The following is a 16,293-nucleotide window of genomic DNA, read 5'->3' as shown; positions in this document are numbered from 1 at the left end:
TCAGGTTATTTGTAACAAAATATCTCAAAATTTTGATCATTGACACCCACTTTGTGATTAATTTTTATTTCTTATAAGATGTTCTCTGTTTGTATAAAACAACCAATAAGAGTTGTCATAAGCCAAATTTTTAGAATATTTGAATGAAAAAAGGTTTATTTTCATGCATAAAATGTCATTGAACAGAGGAAATTCGGGTTACAGAAAATAAAAACGTAATTGATTTCTGTAATAGTTTTGTTGTTATTTTTAAGATAACACCTTGATTAATAAATTACTATGGTAGAATGTTTCAATTACATGCTCGCAAGAAAAATTTTAGTAAAAGATTGAAGTAACCTTAAAAAATCCATATTTACAATGGTGAATTCATGCTTTGATTTCATTGGCTAATAGTAAAAAAAGTAGGTCATTGACCTACATGTTTTAAAGTAGATTTTGTCAATACATACGTGTGTCTTGCTGATTTAATAGACGAGTTTTAATTATCATCAGTAGATTTTTTTTTCCTTCTGAGTAAACAAGTACCTTAAGTCACCTTTAAGTGTCCATTCTTTCTGGAAAATTGTCCATTCTTTTTAAGAAAGGACAGTTTTTTCAAAAAGAATGGACAGTTAAAACAAACAGAATGGACAGTTACAGGTAAACCTTGGCATATGCACAAAAGGGAAACAAAAACAAAAAAAACCCATTAATTTGATGTACATGTAAATAACAAAAAGAACTTTGAGATTTAAGTTAATCCAGAACACAGTGCCTGCATCGGATCTGCTTGATTTTACACATTGAAAGCCATGAATATTGAATAATGCACATTATCTCAATGCTCAAAACATTTTTTTCCACAAAACTTGAAATTTTAAGAAACAATTTCATTTTTGATGAAGAGTTTGGAAGCATCATTCCCTCGAGAAGAATCCATTTTAAGCTTGAAGTTGCATCACCCAGAAAACAGTTTGCACCATGAAAACTTCTCTGATGTAGTGAATATTTCGATAGAAAATCATTAAAAAATGAAACATTTCCAGATTTGATTTGAAATACATTTTAAGGTCGAAGTTTGGCTCAGGGTTATCCAACACTCAGAACACAAATTGCATTTCACCATTACACTGCTGCAACTAATACATCCTCAAAACTGAATTCAAATAAATAAAAAAACAACTCCAGATTGAAATATTTGTACATGTACATGTATTTGTCTTCGAAGAAGTTTCGAGGGGATCAAAGTTTGGATAATATTTTCTTTTACGCCTACTATTCTCTGTTTCCAGGTCAAAATATCACTGGACTTGTGCATCTTTTGGTCTCAGCATTTCAATTTCGATTCTATCATATTTTCTCTCCAGCGGAGGGAAACATGTTTGCCTTTACAACGCAAAATATAAAATGATTTTGAGGAGTTGCATTCTTATATAAATACTAGCATCCCCTGAAATCCACCTGTAAATGTCCATTCTTTAGACAAAGACCTTTTGTTATTTGCATCTGGAAACACAATGGCTATTCAACAAATTGCTGTGCACCCTAAGCTTACCTGTAACTGTCCATTCTGTAAACAATGAATTTATTGTATGTGTGCTACCTGTTTTACACATATTTTAAAAACAATTCCCAGAACAAAGAGAATCATGTTTTAAGTAGGAGAAAGTCCTCAAACTGTCCATTCTATGAGAGAAAGAACGAATCTGGGGCCTACGGCCCTCGATTAGTTCTTTCTCTCACAGAATGGACAGTTTTCGGCCTTTCTCCTTTACATAATGAACCTGATCTTGATTTTTTTTTTTGATATAGAAAAACATGTTGAATTGCTTCATTGAAAGGAATTAAACATTTTAAAATCTAAATACTTTGTTTTCATTGTATCTCAAAAAGTGGTTTAAATTTCTTATCCAAAGTGAAATTTACTGATAATTTTTCATGGTGTGTAAAAATTTAACCGCTACAAACAAAATCCACTGAAATGACTCATGTTCAGTATACATGTATAATGCTCTAAGAGGATGTGAACAGTCGACAGGGGATATATACTCCTCAAAGACACGTGATTCCAACTTTGAAAATTACCTCGGTTAATATTTACTGCGTTATCATTTTTATTCCTCAAGGGGTTTGTGGGCAAGCAAAAAAATTACATGTTGGCGGGGATGTTATGTAGTGGATTATTCGTTTAAATGTACTCCGTTTGATTCAATGAAAAGACTGATATTCATCCGTATAGTGATGTAAATTCATGGATAAGAATTATCCACGAAATCCACCAACAGTTAGTTGGATTACCGTTCGGTTTATTCAGTTATTACATCATTTTACGTATCGGAACAGTTTTATAATATTCATATAAGATAGGAAAGTTAAAGGTGTTATAGATCCCTCAGCTCTGCTCCTACTCTTATTTATATAAAATTCATCTTCAATTTTTTTTTCTAAAAATGCTTTTCTGACTTATCAAGGAGCTATAACTCTAGTTAATGAAATTATCGTTACTGCTAACAGTATAAAAAAGATCGTCTTACTATTGGAACAATAATGCATAAAACTATACACCTTATATGATAATGTGCATCCAGTCTTTCTTTATCAAAATTAAATATGGTTTTTTCTACATTTACTCTCAGTTTTTCTTTATTTTTATTATACCCCCCCCCCCCCGCTTGAAAAGTGGGAGGTTAAAGGTGTTATAGATCCCTCAGCTCTGCTCCTACTCTTATTTATATAAAATTCATCTTCAATTTTTTTTTTTCTAAAAATGCTTTTCTGACTTATCAAAGAGCTATAACTCTAGTTAATGAAATTATCGTTACTGCTAACAGTATAAAAAAGATCGTCTTACTATTGGAACAATAATGCATAAAACTATACACCTTATATGATAATGTGCATCCAGTCTTTCTTTATCAAAAGTAAATATGGTTATTTCTACATTTACTCTCAGTCTTTCTTTATTTTTATTATCCCCCCCCCCCCCCCGCTTGAAAAGTGGGAGGTTAAAGGTGTTATAGATCCCTCAGCTCTGCTCCTACTCTTATTTATATAAAATTCATCTTCAATTTTTTTTTCTAAAAATGCTTTTCTGACTTATCAAAGAGCTATAACTCTAGTTAATGAAATTATCGTTACTGCTAACAGTATAAAAAAGATCAAGTCTTACTATTGGAACAATAATGCATAAAACTATACACCTTATATGATAATGTGCATCCGGTCTTTCTTTATCAAAAGTAAATATGGTTATTTCTACATTTACTCTCAGTCTTTCTTTATTTTTATTATACCCCCCCCCCCCGCTTGAAAAGTGGGAGGTTATATAGTAATCGGTATTTCCGTCCGTCTGTACGTCCGTCCGTCCGTCTGTTACGCTTTATCTCTTATCCGCAACTCCTCTTATACTACTGTGTGAAAGTTAATGAAACTTTCACAGAATCTTTATTACATATTGCCATTGTGCACCTCCTATTTTACTTTTTTATTGGACACGTATTTTAAGTTTCCCATAGCAAAACATGGACATTGCCATTATATGTTTACCTATGACGTCACATATAGAAGCTTCTGGATAACATTTGATAGGACGAGTTATTCCTCTTTTCACAATACCGTAAAACAATATATAGCAACACATGGACAAATATGGGAGGTGGGGTGTATCATTTAGTGAGCTCATTGCTCACAGTACCTCTAGTATTTAAATACAATTTTTTAAAAGTATGATAGCCTTACGAAAAATATTAATTATGATATCATATACTTCGAATGAACGGCAGTTCTGTAAATTTATTTGATATTTTTTATTTTAGTCTCTCGCGGGATTATGTGAATGAGGTGCTGTTATGGGTCAGAATAACCCTAAATGCCAGCAAAGATCAATCACACAATTTAAACTTAACAATAATTTATTAACATTAATATATACAAATCATAAAGTACAAACTTAGCAAGAATCTAAAAATACATACATCAGAGTGTCCGTTGCTGCACACAATGTCCAGTGTAATTATATCCCAGTCTCTTTATATCTTACTTATACGACAATTATTGTTTATGCATCGAATTGACAGGGTATTTATACAGTACTATAAATCTAGAAAATTCTAGAAGTTGTAAGTACATGATATTACTGGAAAGTTCTGGACATACACAAAGTTCAAGAATGTTCTAGAAAAAATGACCGAACATGTTGACCACTCTGGAATGTTCAAGAAACTTAATGTTACTAATAATATACATGATGAAACAATACAAATACAACACACCTCACAACAGGTGCAGTGTATAATCAGTAAGGTTTTGGTTACAGTTAAAAAAACCATGGCCGTAGGAACCTGGGAGGGATGTCCAAACTGAAAATAAAGGGCTGCCCCCTCCCCCAACTGAGCCTAAAAACTTATTCTTTGACTATTTCCGTTGGATTTAACATGCATGTATCCGTTTTATAGCGCAAACGGAGAAGAAGGAATGTTAGTGGTTATTTAACGACGTAAACTTTATTAAATAGTCTTGGTGATCTGATACAAAGTTATCACCCATGACGACAAAAGAAAGGGAACCTTTTCCCCCCAAAATTAATGTTTTATTATTTCACTATAAAACTGAACACTGAAAGGCCGGTTGGTCCGTGGGTTTTTTTTCCTGGATCATGTAAATTAAAAGTCTTTCTTGTTAAGGATTTCAATTTGTTTTCCTCTTCAAATGAGGTGAAATCTACACTGGAATCTCTCTGTAACCTGATAATTCCTACAATAAGATTTTTTTTAGTTTGGTCTATTTTCTTTTTGGCCATTTGAATGTTTTAAAGTTAATTGATAATTATTTTACCCCTTTTCTACAAAGATACCAATTGTCCGTCTCGGGATCTCGTAAATTCCTAAATATTTAGTTATAAATTATGGGTAAAGAAGTCACCTCCATCCGATCTCAGTACTCGTGGATGAAAGAAATGTCGCTTAGATTTACATAACTGAATCATTTTTAGGTGTCTTACGGGAAAACTGTCCAAGGGTCAAAACATTGTATTTTGCCAAAAATAGAAAAAAAAAAATACGTCAAGTTGACTATTTTTGTAAATACATGTATATTCAACTTAACCCGTATTTAATTCCTTAAGCTTATTGCAGCATTTGATATTTATTGAATTATTATTAAAATAAACATAAATCAAGAAATTGCGTGACTTTATGACATCATCCACTAACCATCCAATAAATTCTTATTCTGAATTTCGTGTTATTAAATTGTTTAGTTTGTTATTGAACAGAGAAAATTGAATGAATACTAAAATGAAAATTGAAAGTCAAATTTTGATTCTCTTCCTTAAAATTGAACGAAAAAATGATAAGAAAAGGACATTTTAAGTAGGATTTTGTTTAAAGTAAAAAATAATTACAGAAATTTAAAAAAAAAAAGAGTTGGGTTCAATTGTATTGGACGGGCTGCCAACATTTGCCTATTCACGGGCGCGATCCCACTACTGCAGAACATGGGGACTTCTGCCTGCTGTGTTTCCACCCTGGGCCGATACGTCCCTCCTTAGACAACCTGGACACCCTAGGCTCCCCCGAGGTGACCATATTGATGCCATGCTTAGTGCGGACGCCCGATCGACATAGGTCACATGAGAGCAGGACTCCCGCCCTCAAATCGTCCACCAACCCTGACCTCCAAGTAGCTAGATTACAGGAGCACGCCACAACTCCCAGTCGACAGCTTCATGGATTAATTTTTTTATAATCCTCACATCTGTGTTTTTAGATTTTTTTTTTTTTTGTCGTTTGAATTATATATATTTAGTTTATATCATTTTTTGCAAATGAAGCATAAATATTTGATGCAGAACGAAACCAAAAATTTATAGCAAAATGGCACTGTACTATTGTGACGTATATGCATACTATCATTACGGACACGTGTCTTATCGCCGGTGGCTATTGTTAGAGTTATAGTTCAGTAAACATCAATTCATACGTTTACGCTATACAAAAACAGTACATGTACGTGAAGAAGACTTTCGAATTCGTTCTTCAACCTTCAGAGTGAAATCCATTCTAAATAAATGTCATGAATATACATAATCAGAAATATTTACAGGTGCTATATTCTTGCATTTTTATATGTTAAAGGAAGTGGGAAAAAGTTATTCTGAAATTGAAGAATATTAAACGTAATCTTGACTAAGTTACAGACAAACATGTTGAATGGCACTACTGTAAGGTGTTAGACTTTTATAAAACTCGGAACAAAAAAAATGGTTAAAACTATAGAACGATTGACAAATATAAACATGAGAAAAATTAACATATCTTGTCTCAAAAGAAATTTACTGATAATCTTCCATGGTTATTTAAAAAATAATACATGAACAAACTCAACTCATTGAAATTAAGATTGGCAATGTCTTTTTGATGTTTGATGAAGAAACATCTAACAGCAACATGTACAATGCATGCAAATTGTAAAAACATCCATTTTTAAGATTCATATTCATGTTCTGTATACATGTATATTGATCATGGAGGATGTGAGCAGTCGACAGGGGAAGGATACTCCTCAAAGACAGGCGATACCACCTTTTTAGTTTCCAGTGGTCCATTATTTACTATGTATGTTATCATTTTCATTCCTAAGGGAGTCAATATTTGTGGGAAAGAAAAAAAAAACTTTTTCGTGGGGACGTTATTTTGTGGATTACTCGTTAAAAGGTACTCCAGTTGATTCGATGAATAAATGTGTTTACAAAATATTCTTCCAAGGGGATGTAAATTCGTGGGTATAAGCTTTAAGAGTGATTCACGAAACCCACCAATAATTATTTCGATAACTGTTCGGTATTTTCAGTTTTCTCATCATTTTACGAATCGAGGCATTGATAAATAATATTAAAAGCAAACTCCAAGGTATAATATAATTCCTCGAGCTCTGTTTTAAATTTAATATTTTTTACTAAATTTATCTATATATAATCTATTTCTTTCAAAAAAGCTTTTCTGACTTCAGCTATCAAAGAGCTACAACTCTAGTTAATGTTATTATTGTATTGTTTTATTGTAAGTTTTACTATATCGGAACAATAATGTATACAACTATACACCTTATCTTATGTTAATTGTAGCTGTCCGTGTCTTTTTCATCAAAAGGAAATATGAATATGTCTAACTTTACTCTCCTTGTTTCATTTTTAATATATTAATATTGTAATAGATATTTTGATAAATAAGCGTTAAATATCATATAGATATAAGGAAGTTTGCGTATGAAAGCAAGACGAAAATATTAACTACTTGGAAGGGGGGGGGGTTATGTTTCGAATGAACGAGAATTTTTTTTCAAAATAATTGATAATGCTTTTTTTAGCGGAAAGGAAGAAGGCATGTTGGCGGGTAATGAACGATATGTTAATTTCTTAAAAGAGTTTTGATCATTTTAACAGAGTAATAACCTATAAAAAAATTTTGGTGATATCTGTCTTAAATTTTTAACAGTTACTTACAATACTGTAGTCATACATATGAAGTATCGTGGGAACCTGCCCCCTTTCCCTAAAAATTCTGTGTAACTCTAATTTTACTGTAGAACTGCCGTGCGGTCTCTACTTTTTCCTTGCATAAATTATCAATTAAACCCTTATTTTATTTGACATGTTAAAAAACAATATAACATGAATATACAAATGTCGATACTTAGTAATTAAAGTTATTCAATAAAATTCTCATATGAATTCTATGTTAAAGTATTTTTGGATTGTTGTTGTACAATTAAACGAATTCACAATAAAGAGTTTTATCAATTTTAAAAAATGTTTGAAAAACTACTACTTACAAAAAACCATATTTTGGTCTGCTGTTATTGAAATGATGAAAAAAAAAATTAGAAAATTATTCTTTTTTAAAAAAAAAGAGTTGGGTTCAGTTGTATTGGACGGGCTGCCAACATGTGCCTATTCACGGGCGCGATCCCACTACTGCAGAACATGGGGACTTCTGCCTGCTGTGTTTCCACCCTGGGCCGATACGTCCCTCCTTAGACAACCTGGACACCCTGGGCTCCCCCGAGGTGACCATATTGATGCCGTGCTTAGTGCGGACGCCCGATCGACATAGGTCACATGAGAGCAGGACTCCCGCCCTCAAATCGTCCACCAACCCTGACCTCCAAGTAGCTAGATTACAGGAGCACGCCACAACTCCCAGTCGAAAGCTTACTGGATTAATTTTCTTATAATCCTCACATCTGTGTTTTTACATTTTTTGTCGTTTGAATCAAATAAAATTTTGATTTTATCCTTTTTTAAAATTAAACAAAAGTATATTGATGCAAAAGGACACAGAAATGATTTCTAGAAAAATTTATATTAGCAATATGGTACTATGGTGACGTAGTCGCACCTTATCATTATGGACACGTGTCTTATCGCCGGTGGCTATTGTTAGAGTTATAGTTCATTGAACATCAATTTATATGTTTACACTATTCAAGAACAGTGAAGAATATTTTCGAACTAGTTCCTTGCATAAATGAAAGGTTACATCAACTTTTAGAGTAAAATCCATTTTAAATAAATGTCATGAATACATAATCATAAATATTTACAGTATTTTTCTTGCATATTTATTTTAAATGTAAAAGGAAATTGAAAGCATTCGCAATTTAAGAATAATAATGTAAATCCTGATAATAACAAGAAAGGGAATTTTTAAAGCTATATGAATGTTTCTGCAATTCTATTTACAGTGTATATGTATAATTGCACATTCTCTCCGAGAAATATACGAGGGAGGTATCAAAAAGTTCGTGGACAATGGCCAGCGACATAAGATTAAACTTAAACATAAAGATTTAGGTACATCAATTAATTTTAAAATACCTCGTTAGCATCATCTTTTCTTTCTATAGAATACAATCATGTAAACCACAAACAATAAATTTTACTTTGTAATAAATTGGTAGTGTTTTTGTGAGCAATGGTATGTAAAGGCGGCGCAACCTCGTACACGACGTTTTTTTCAACCTAAGTGTAACTGAGGAAAACTCTTTTGATATGACCACTTGACTTCCAAAAATCCCGTAAATTCAGGTATGTGTTGGGGAACTATTGTTCCACAAAAGATGGAATTTTTTACTCATTCTGGAAGTTTTGAAAATTTACAAATAAGACCTTTAAAATGACGTCAAAAATGGGGAGTAGTTTCCTTTTCCAACATTCTATAAAGTTTTGTCCCTGAAAAAAACTGGTATAGACCTAAGAAATGTGTAAACTGGCTGCAGAGAAATAAAATGTATCCAGAGTACTTGTTTTTAATGCTAGAAGAGATTCAGAGAGAAAAGGGTAAACAGTTAATGTCGATTTGTAGTCAATGCGTGAAAAATTACGTCGAAAAATGACTTTGATCATGTTTGTTTTAAACTCCAAAAAGCAAAATATGCTGGCACAATTAAGCAGGATCTCTCCCAATGTATAAATCCATTTGCAATTTTATATGGATTGAAAACCTCTGTTTATGACATTGTAAAATTATATACTGAGTAAACAAGACTGGGTTAAGTCGATACTCTGCTCCTATCAATATCATCAAAATAGGTGTATGAGGTAGATGACGAGGACATTGAAAATCAATGACGTTGTCGGACGTTGTGAAACTAAACGGCAACGGTGCCAGGTGATCATATAATATCGTTTCTATTGTATAATTTTTGGAAAATAATGAATGCATCAAGCTGGAATTTTCAACATTTCTTTATTTTTTGTTGCTTTATATTCCCTAGAAATTTTGAAAGCGCAGACAACATAGCACTAATTTATAACCTCAATCCATGGACTTTTTGATAACCCCTCGTAGTTACGATTTTGATTATTAATAAAGACGCAGTTGTGACATTTCTTTGCAATCCAACCTCATATAGCTAATACACTGTACATCTAATGACTATATACTGTTCATTCAGTACTTCGTATATATAATAATGAAATGTTCTTTTCATTGTAGAACATTAGCAAAATGTAGTAACCCTGCATGTACTATTCTATTCTATTTATTAATACACTAAAGCTAAAACTGGTTTCTTCTGTCGCAAACAAGCGAGTTTTGAGAAATCTCTCACGCTCAATATATTTTTGAATTTAGAATTTTCTACAATATAATGAAAATCTTAATAATTTAACACTTTTTTACATATAAATATAGGCTTCCTTTACATTTGCTCACAGAAGTTTTTAAATCGCAGAGTATTTAATTTTGTAGGAATTTGCAATTATGGACTACCATTTCTCTTCTAACAGAAAAAAAACTAATTTGTGAAAGAAAATAATGTTGCATACTGAGTATTACAAGGGAAAACATGTCAAATTAATTTTAAACGTACAATGTTATATCTTTACAATAATTAAGAAGTATTTTAATTAAAATAATTAAACTGAGTCAAACAATATACTCGTACATGTACATTGTTTAGAGTAATGAAAATTCATACACATTTGTAGTCCTTACTATGTAATACACTCTGCAGGGACAACAAAGTTTCGTGTATTTTAAAGGATATTTGAATGAAGTAGAATTCCAATGGGTTTTATACAGAAAATTACATTGAAAGAAGTTAATGCATTAGTTCAATGTTTAATTAGAATAATATATATAGTAAACAAGGAGTATAAAATTGTGATTAGTGTCATTTTGAACAAGAACCAGGCAAAAACATGGTGAGCATAGAGTCAACAACAGATTTAACTTAAGACTTCGAATGAACTAATGATATAATTACTTTTGGATATGCTTTTTAAGCAAAATTGCTGTTTTTACTACATGAAACGATTGTTTAGTTTCCTAATGATTATTTTTTATCTTCAGATTCTTCTCTATTCAGTTGCCTGATTTTTGTGGATATAAATATACTGTAAATAAAAACTATAAAACAGCTATAAATGCTTTATACATGTTTATTATTATACATCATAAAGCATACAGCATGCGTTGGCAACAATGTCTACATTGATATAAATTACAGAGAAACGTTAGAAAGGTCGACGAAGATAGAAGTGTTCCGAAATACATGTAACAAGGGATATACATGTACTTAGCAATTAAGTTTAACAAAATATTACTATATTCTCTTAAGGTTTAATTTCTAAAGGAAGATAGGGGTATTTTTAATCTGACAGAATACATAGAAAAAATATATACATTGCATGTTATGTTTTAGTAGAGAATTTTACCTCTTTTTACATAAACCGAATCTGGAATGTAAGATTTGCATAAAAATATTACCATGAACTGTTTCTTCAAATTCAAAATAAACAACACTATGTTTTTGAATTTTGTCATCTTAAAAATTAAGAAATTGATTTAAACTTCACTTTCATAACCATCGGTTAGATGACCATAATTTGGTTCTGGAATATACCTCGTAGTCGCCCGCTTTCCTTCATAAAATTCATTTTCAACAGTTCTTCCAACTTCATGAACGCGTTCACGATATTTTTCCCAAATAATTCTGATAATCTGTGAAACGAAAACAGTATTTGTATTAAAAGCTATCATCTTCAAAAGAAAGATGCCATCTTGTCGCAAGTGGCTGTCAGCAAACTTTCGGACCATTTTCCTTGACAAATAATTTCCTTTGTCGTAAACATCTTCCATTTTTAGGTATTTTTTGGTGAAGGTCGTTCTGTGCCTGGGGTAGAGGACCAAAAATAAGCTGTAAATAAGGTTACAGAAGCTGCAGAAAGCGACGAGAGAAATCCAAAACCAAAGAAAAATGAAGATTTTTTCGTTGTACAAGTTCACCGGAAGTACGCATTGCAGAGTCCATCGTTGGACGTTTTCAAGTTGTCGCAAATCGAAGTCACAAAGAGTAACTTTTGGAAACCGTGTGGACGAACCCCAGTTATTCTCCATAATAACTTTATATATCACTTCGTATCCATAGACCCAAAAATCTTTTCCTCCAAGAAACTCATTCAGAAAATATAACTGTAAAACGGCATTTAGAAAGTAAAGAAACTTCACAAACACACATAATGTTACAAGATAATTCCCATAGTGACGTCCAAAACCTAGACTGCAATAACGTCCATATTTTTCCCGAATTCCAGAGTATATTCCACCGCGAAAGGGATTCACGTTTGAGCACCAACTATCAATATACTCTGCCACCATAGTAACTTTCTTTTCTCTTTCCTCCGGCGTATCCTTAATTGACTCTTCTATCATATTCAGCATTTTCTTAACACCAACACCAGACCTTTGCGAACAATATCTCCAAACTTGACGAGGAAATTTCAGGATTGAATGACAACTTTTGAAGATATGAAAGAAAATGTAATAATGTAAAATTACACCACTTTTCTATTGTGTTAATTTTTGCTCCCATTACCAAGAGAATCAAAGGGACCCATTGATAATACGTCACTTCATCATTATTTCTGGGTTCAAACTGAGGCGGAATGGGTTCTGAGAATGGTATCCGGTAAGTATTTGAAACCCAACATAATTGTTGTGTATAAATGACCTCGTTGTCTGTGAATTCGTCGGGACACCAGCAATGTATAGGTTCAGCATAGTCCTCAGTGGCCACAACAATGACAAAGAATAGTAGGAAAATGTTAGTATAATAATGTTGGCTCATATAAAAATAGTTAGAAATTATTATCCGATCTATTTTTTGAAGTTATCATCGTGTTAAATGCGGACAAAATGTTCGCACAAACAATTTCAAAAAAGAAAACCTAAAATTACACCAATTTCATATAAAGACTGTTTGAAGAAAAATAGAATGCCGAAAAGCAGGACCAAGAATGGAATCGTTTTGCCTGCTGAAAGGTATGCCAATAATTTTGTAATTTATTTTAGTACTCTTTGCAGATGAACACTAATTGACTATTTTAGCGATTAAAATTTTAGCGTGCAGTAATTTTAACCCGATCATTTAAAATTACTATATATTTATTCAAAGATTGTGAATTAAAATATAAATTTTTCATAAAACTTTAATGATCTACCGCCTACTGCAATAAAACATTAAATACTGTAAGTAAACTTTTACACATTGTCACATTATTCCTTACTAAAATTATTAAAATGATTTTTTTAACAGTTTAGTTAATATAGTTTAAATGTTCATTGGATAAAAATAAAACATAATACTCCAATTTGATATGGGCTCAAAAGAAAATACCTTTTAGTATACTGTTTTAATAGGAAAAAAAAACGTCTACTATAGATTAAAATGTTAAAACTTTTATTTGTTTTTAAGGGTCGCACGTTGTCACATTATTCCTTACAAAAATTATAAAAATGATCAAGGATTTCTTATCAAATTTTTGACTCATAACATTCAAAGCAGACAACGTAACGTTCATAACATAACATAACAAAGAAGAAACCAGGAATATGGTTTAGGACTTTTTATAAATCATGTACAAGCATGGTCAAATTAAAAAAAAATTATTCGACTTTGATATTTTCCCGATTCGTTTGAAAATTTTCCATAATGCAATGCATACTTACAATGTAACATAAGGCATAGCTTTCCCCTAAAATCAATTAACCAAAACACAGAACAAAAAGAGCACCTGCTCTGCTTCAAATTAGTTCGTAAAGAGTCCAAAGAGATATAAATCCCCCGATACTTAGAGCATTAATTACATTTGATTAATTGTGTACAATTAGATTTTTAATACAATCAAATATTTTTTGTGAAACAAGATATTTCCCTTGTTATCATGTATCGAGTTTGCGTGCAGCGTTTCCTTTGAAAACAAAAGAAAATAATCATTACCCTGAGTTAATGTGGATATCATACCAACTATATTTTTGAACCAATAATTAAAGCTCTACAGGTATAGGGTACAATTGGTCTTGGTAATTGTTCATGAGAGAGAGAGAGAGAGAGAGAGAGAGAGAGAGAGAGAGAGAGAGAGAGAGAGAGAGAGAGAGAGGATGTTATTCTCTTACTCGTGCGGTAAAATAAAGCTACATGTACTTAAGTCAGAGATGCTGTATTCATAATCTAGCTAGTAAGTACATGCAGGTTTGAAATTCTCGAACCGGGCTAAATTTCAGTATCTTAAAGCATCGGCTCGCCAATTTATCTGAAAAGGACATCTGACATCAGATGTCCGGTGAACAAGGAAATAAATTAGTATGGCCTTACGAAATTAAACTTGAAGATTTACCACGTTCATGTATTTATCTCTGTGAAATCACAATATCAATAACACCGATACTGTAGACTTTTCAACACCATGCATTCGTTCCCCAGGATAAATGCAAGATAAAAATAATTTTGACTATTTGACATCAAGGACGAAGCTTTTCTTTTCAATAGAAATAGAACTCGTAAGTATACATAACTCATCGCTATAATTAGCCAAATTAATTGGCTTAAACATTCTAAATGAACGCTGAAGTTGATATAAAAAAGATGCTTGAATTTCAAATTGACAAAATCTGTGTAGTTTTTGAAGATCAGGTCTTCCAACAATCTACTAATTGTAAGTCATTATTTCCACATAACGGGATGCTCACTCATTCATGGTTCCTTGCCGGTGGGGGGGGGGGAGCTTAGATATGCTTACTTTTGATGAAGTTCAAAATTTTTTTAATTCACTCACACCAACATCAGTGGTACACGAGGAACAGTATATAATAAAGTCGTCACAGTTATGTAAAATAATTTATATTAGATACAATAGCATAAATCAGAGACATAAACATATATGTATACAATATATTCAATAAAAATACAATGAAAAAAAATTTTTAAAAAATGGGATGATACCTTTAAGTTTTGGAGGGCAGACGGTGTCGTTTATTCTAGACATGAATTACAGAGGTTTTTTTTTTAAGATTTAAAAATTTGAATTTGTGGTTAACATAATTTAGAAAAATTAAGCATATTTGGCGTTTAAATGTAACAATATCTGGGATGTAAAAGAGTTTGTTCGTTATCTTCGGATTGCATTAGTATAATTACTATTTTTAAAACATATATACATACGCATTAATAACAAACTAGCTGCAATAATGTAGCCCTCTCCATTTTTTTTTATCTCATGTTTTCTGGAGAGGGCTACAATTCCATCGCATCTCCGTAATGTTGCAAAAATATTTTTTAGATACGGGTGACTGCAGGCAGAATAAATTGTTTTTACATTCAACTTACTTCTAATAAGACGAAATTTTTATTCACTGTCGACATCATAGCCCGTTAAACGCGAAAACCATGTAAAATAAATCTGTTTGCCTTTTTTCAGCAGCCATGACAGTTCACGCGTGACGTACCGAGACTTGCGCTTCAAATTTAGAATAACTCAAATAAAGCAAATGTCTATGTTTATAAATAAATCTGATGAATAGTAACACTAAACATTGATAAATAAATTCATTCCATATGTTATTTTTTCGTAAACAGCGATATTTAGGCTTAAAATAAGGTAATTCCAAAGAAATCCGCTCCCTATAGATCCTTAATCTCATTGGCTGTCCGAAAATAAAATCTGTCAAGGTCAGTAAACATGGCGGATAAATTTAAGTTGTGATGTTGACATACACGAAAAATACTGAAATATGGATTGTTCTGTATATTTTTTGATCGATTTATGCCTGGGATAACTACACTTTGGAAGTCCAGGTAAGACATATTAATAAAATAGCCGTTTACTGACAATTTGAGCCGAAACCCGTGCGGGAGTGAATCGCTGCCGCATTGCACCATTACGGAGATCCTAAGGAGTTGTAGCCCCCCCCCCCCCCGAAAAAAAAGGAAAAAAAGGGAGAGGGCTACATTATTGCAGCTAATAACAAACCACTGATACGTTATCATTTGTGTCAATTTCTTTATTATTTTTATATACATAAGAAGGATTCTGCTTTGCTTTTGTAAAAATAACCTTGCCTTGATTGTTAGTTATGCGTCAACTGTTTCTGGACGGGTACACTGTAAGGTTTGTTTCCATGTATCCCTCTACAGCTGAATACCTACAGTACATGTATTGTCAATTTGATAGAAATATTGCAATTGCACAAGAAGCGAAATGAAAGAACTATTATAATACTAATTCATAAATTTTCCAAAACATAACATTTTACATTAAGAATTCACCTGATTGCACAACGTGACATACAATATTTAAACCGAGTTAGCAAAATATTTCATTGCATCGTTTACTATAAGATACTCACATTGAACAAAAATATTTATATTATGCAGAATGCAGACAAAGCACACAGAACACAATACATAATTTAAGTCGATGCTTAATTAAGGATTTTAATTGATTAAATCGCAGTTGATATGGCCAATTTC

At 32.0% G+C, this 16,293-nt stretch overlaps 1 protein-coding gene across 1 annotated transcript; it reads right to left on the bottom strand.

The window, feature by feature from the left end:
• Positions 1-10,924: 10,924 nt before the first annotated feature.
• On the bottom strand, positions 10,925-12,612 carry LOC134248039 (innexin unc-9-like). The gene is made up of 2 exons (XM_062730460.1): positions 12,329-12,612; positions 10,925-12,282 (listed from the first exon to the last, which is right to left on the bottom strand). The coding sequence occupies exons 1-2, from the start codon at positions 12,610-12,612 to the stop codon at positions 11,331-11,333; spliced, it is 1,236 nt and encodes a 411-aa protein (XP_062586444.1). The 3' UTR covers positions 10,925-11,330.
• Between the last annotated feature and the right edge of the window lie 3,681 nt (positions 12,613-16,293).

Source organism: Saccostrea cucullata, unplaced genomic scaffold (assembly GCF_032062105.1).
Source record: "Saccostrea cucullata isolate Sc308-1 unplaced genomic scaffold, CSIRO_AGI_Scuc_v1 ctg502, whole genome shotgun sequence".
NCBI lineage: Eukaryota > Metazoa > Mollusca > Bivalvia > Ostreida > Ostreidae > Saccostrea > Saccostrea cuccullata.
The sequence above is the reverse complement of the archived record's forward strand: the minus strand, read 5'-3'. Positions and strand labels throughout refer to the sequence as shown.

Bases quoted from the DNA above. Each gene is read 5' to 3' on its own strand.
- LOC134248039 (XM_062730460.1), bottom strand. From the start codon at position 12,612: ATGAGCCAACATTATTATACTAACATTTTCCTACTATTCTTTGTCATT. The intron at 12,283-12,328 runs GTGGTGTAATTT...TATCTTCAAAAG, and splicing joins AAAATTAACACAATAGAAAA to TTGTCATTCAATCCTGAAAT.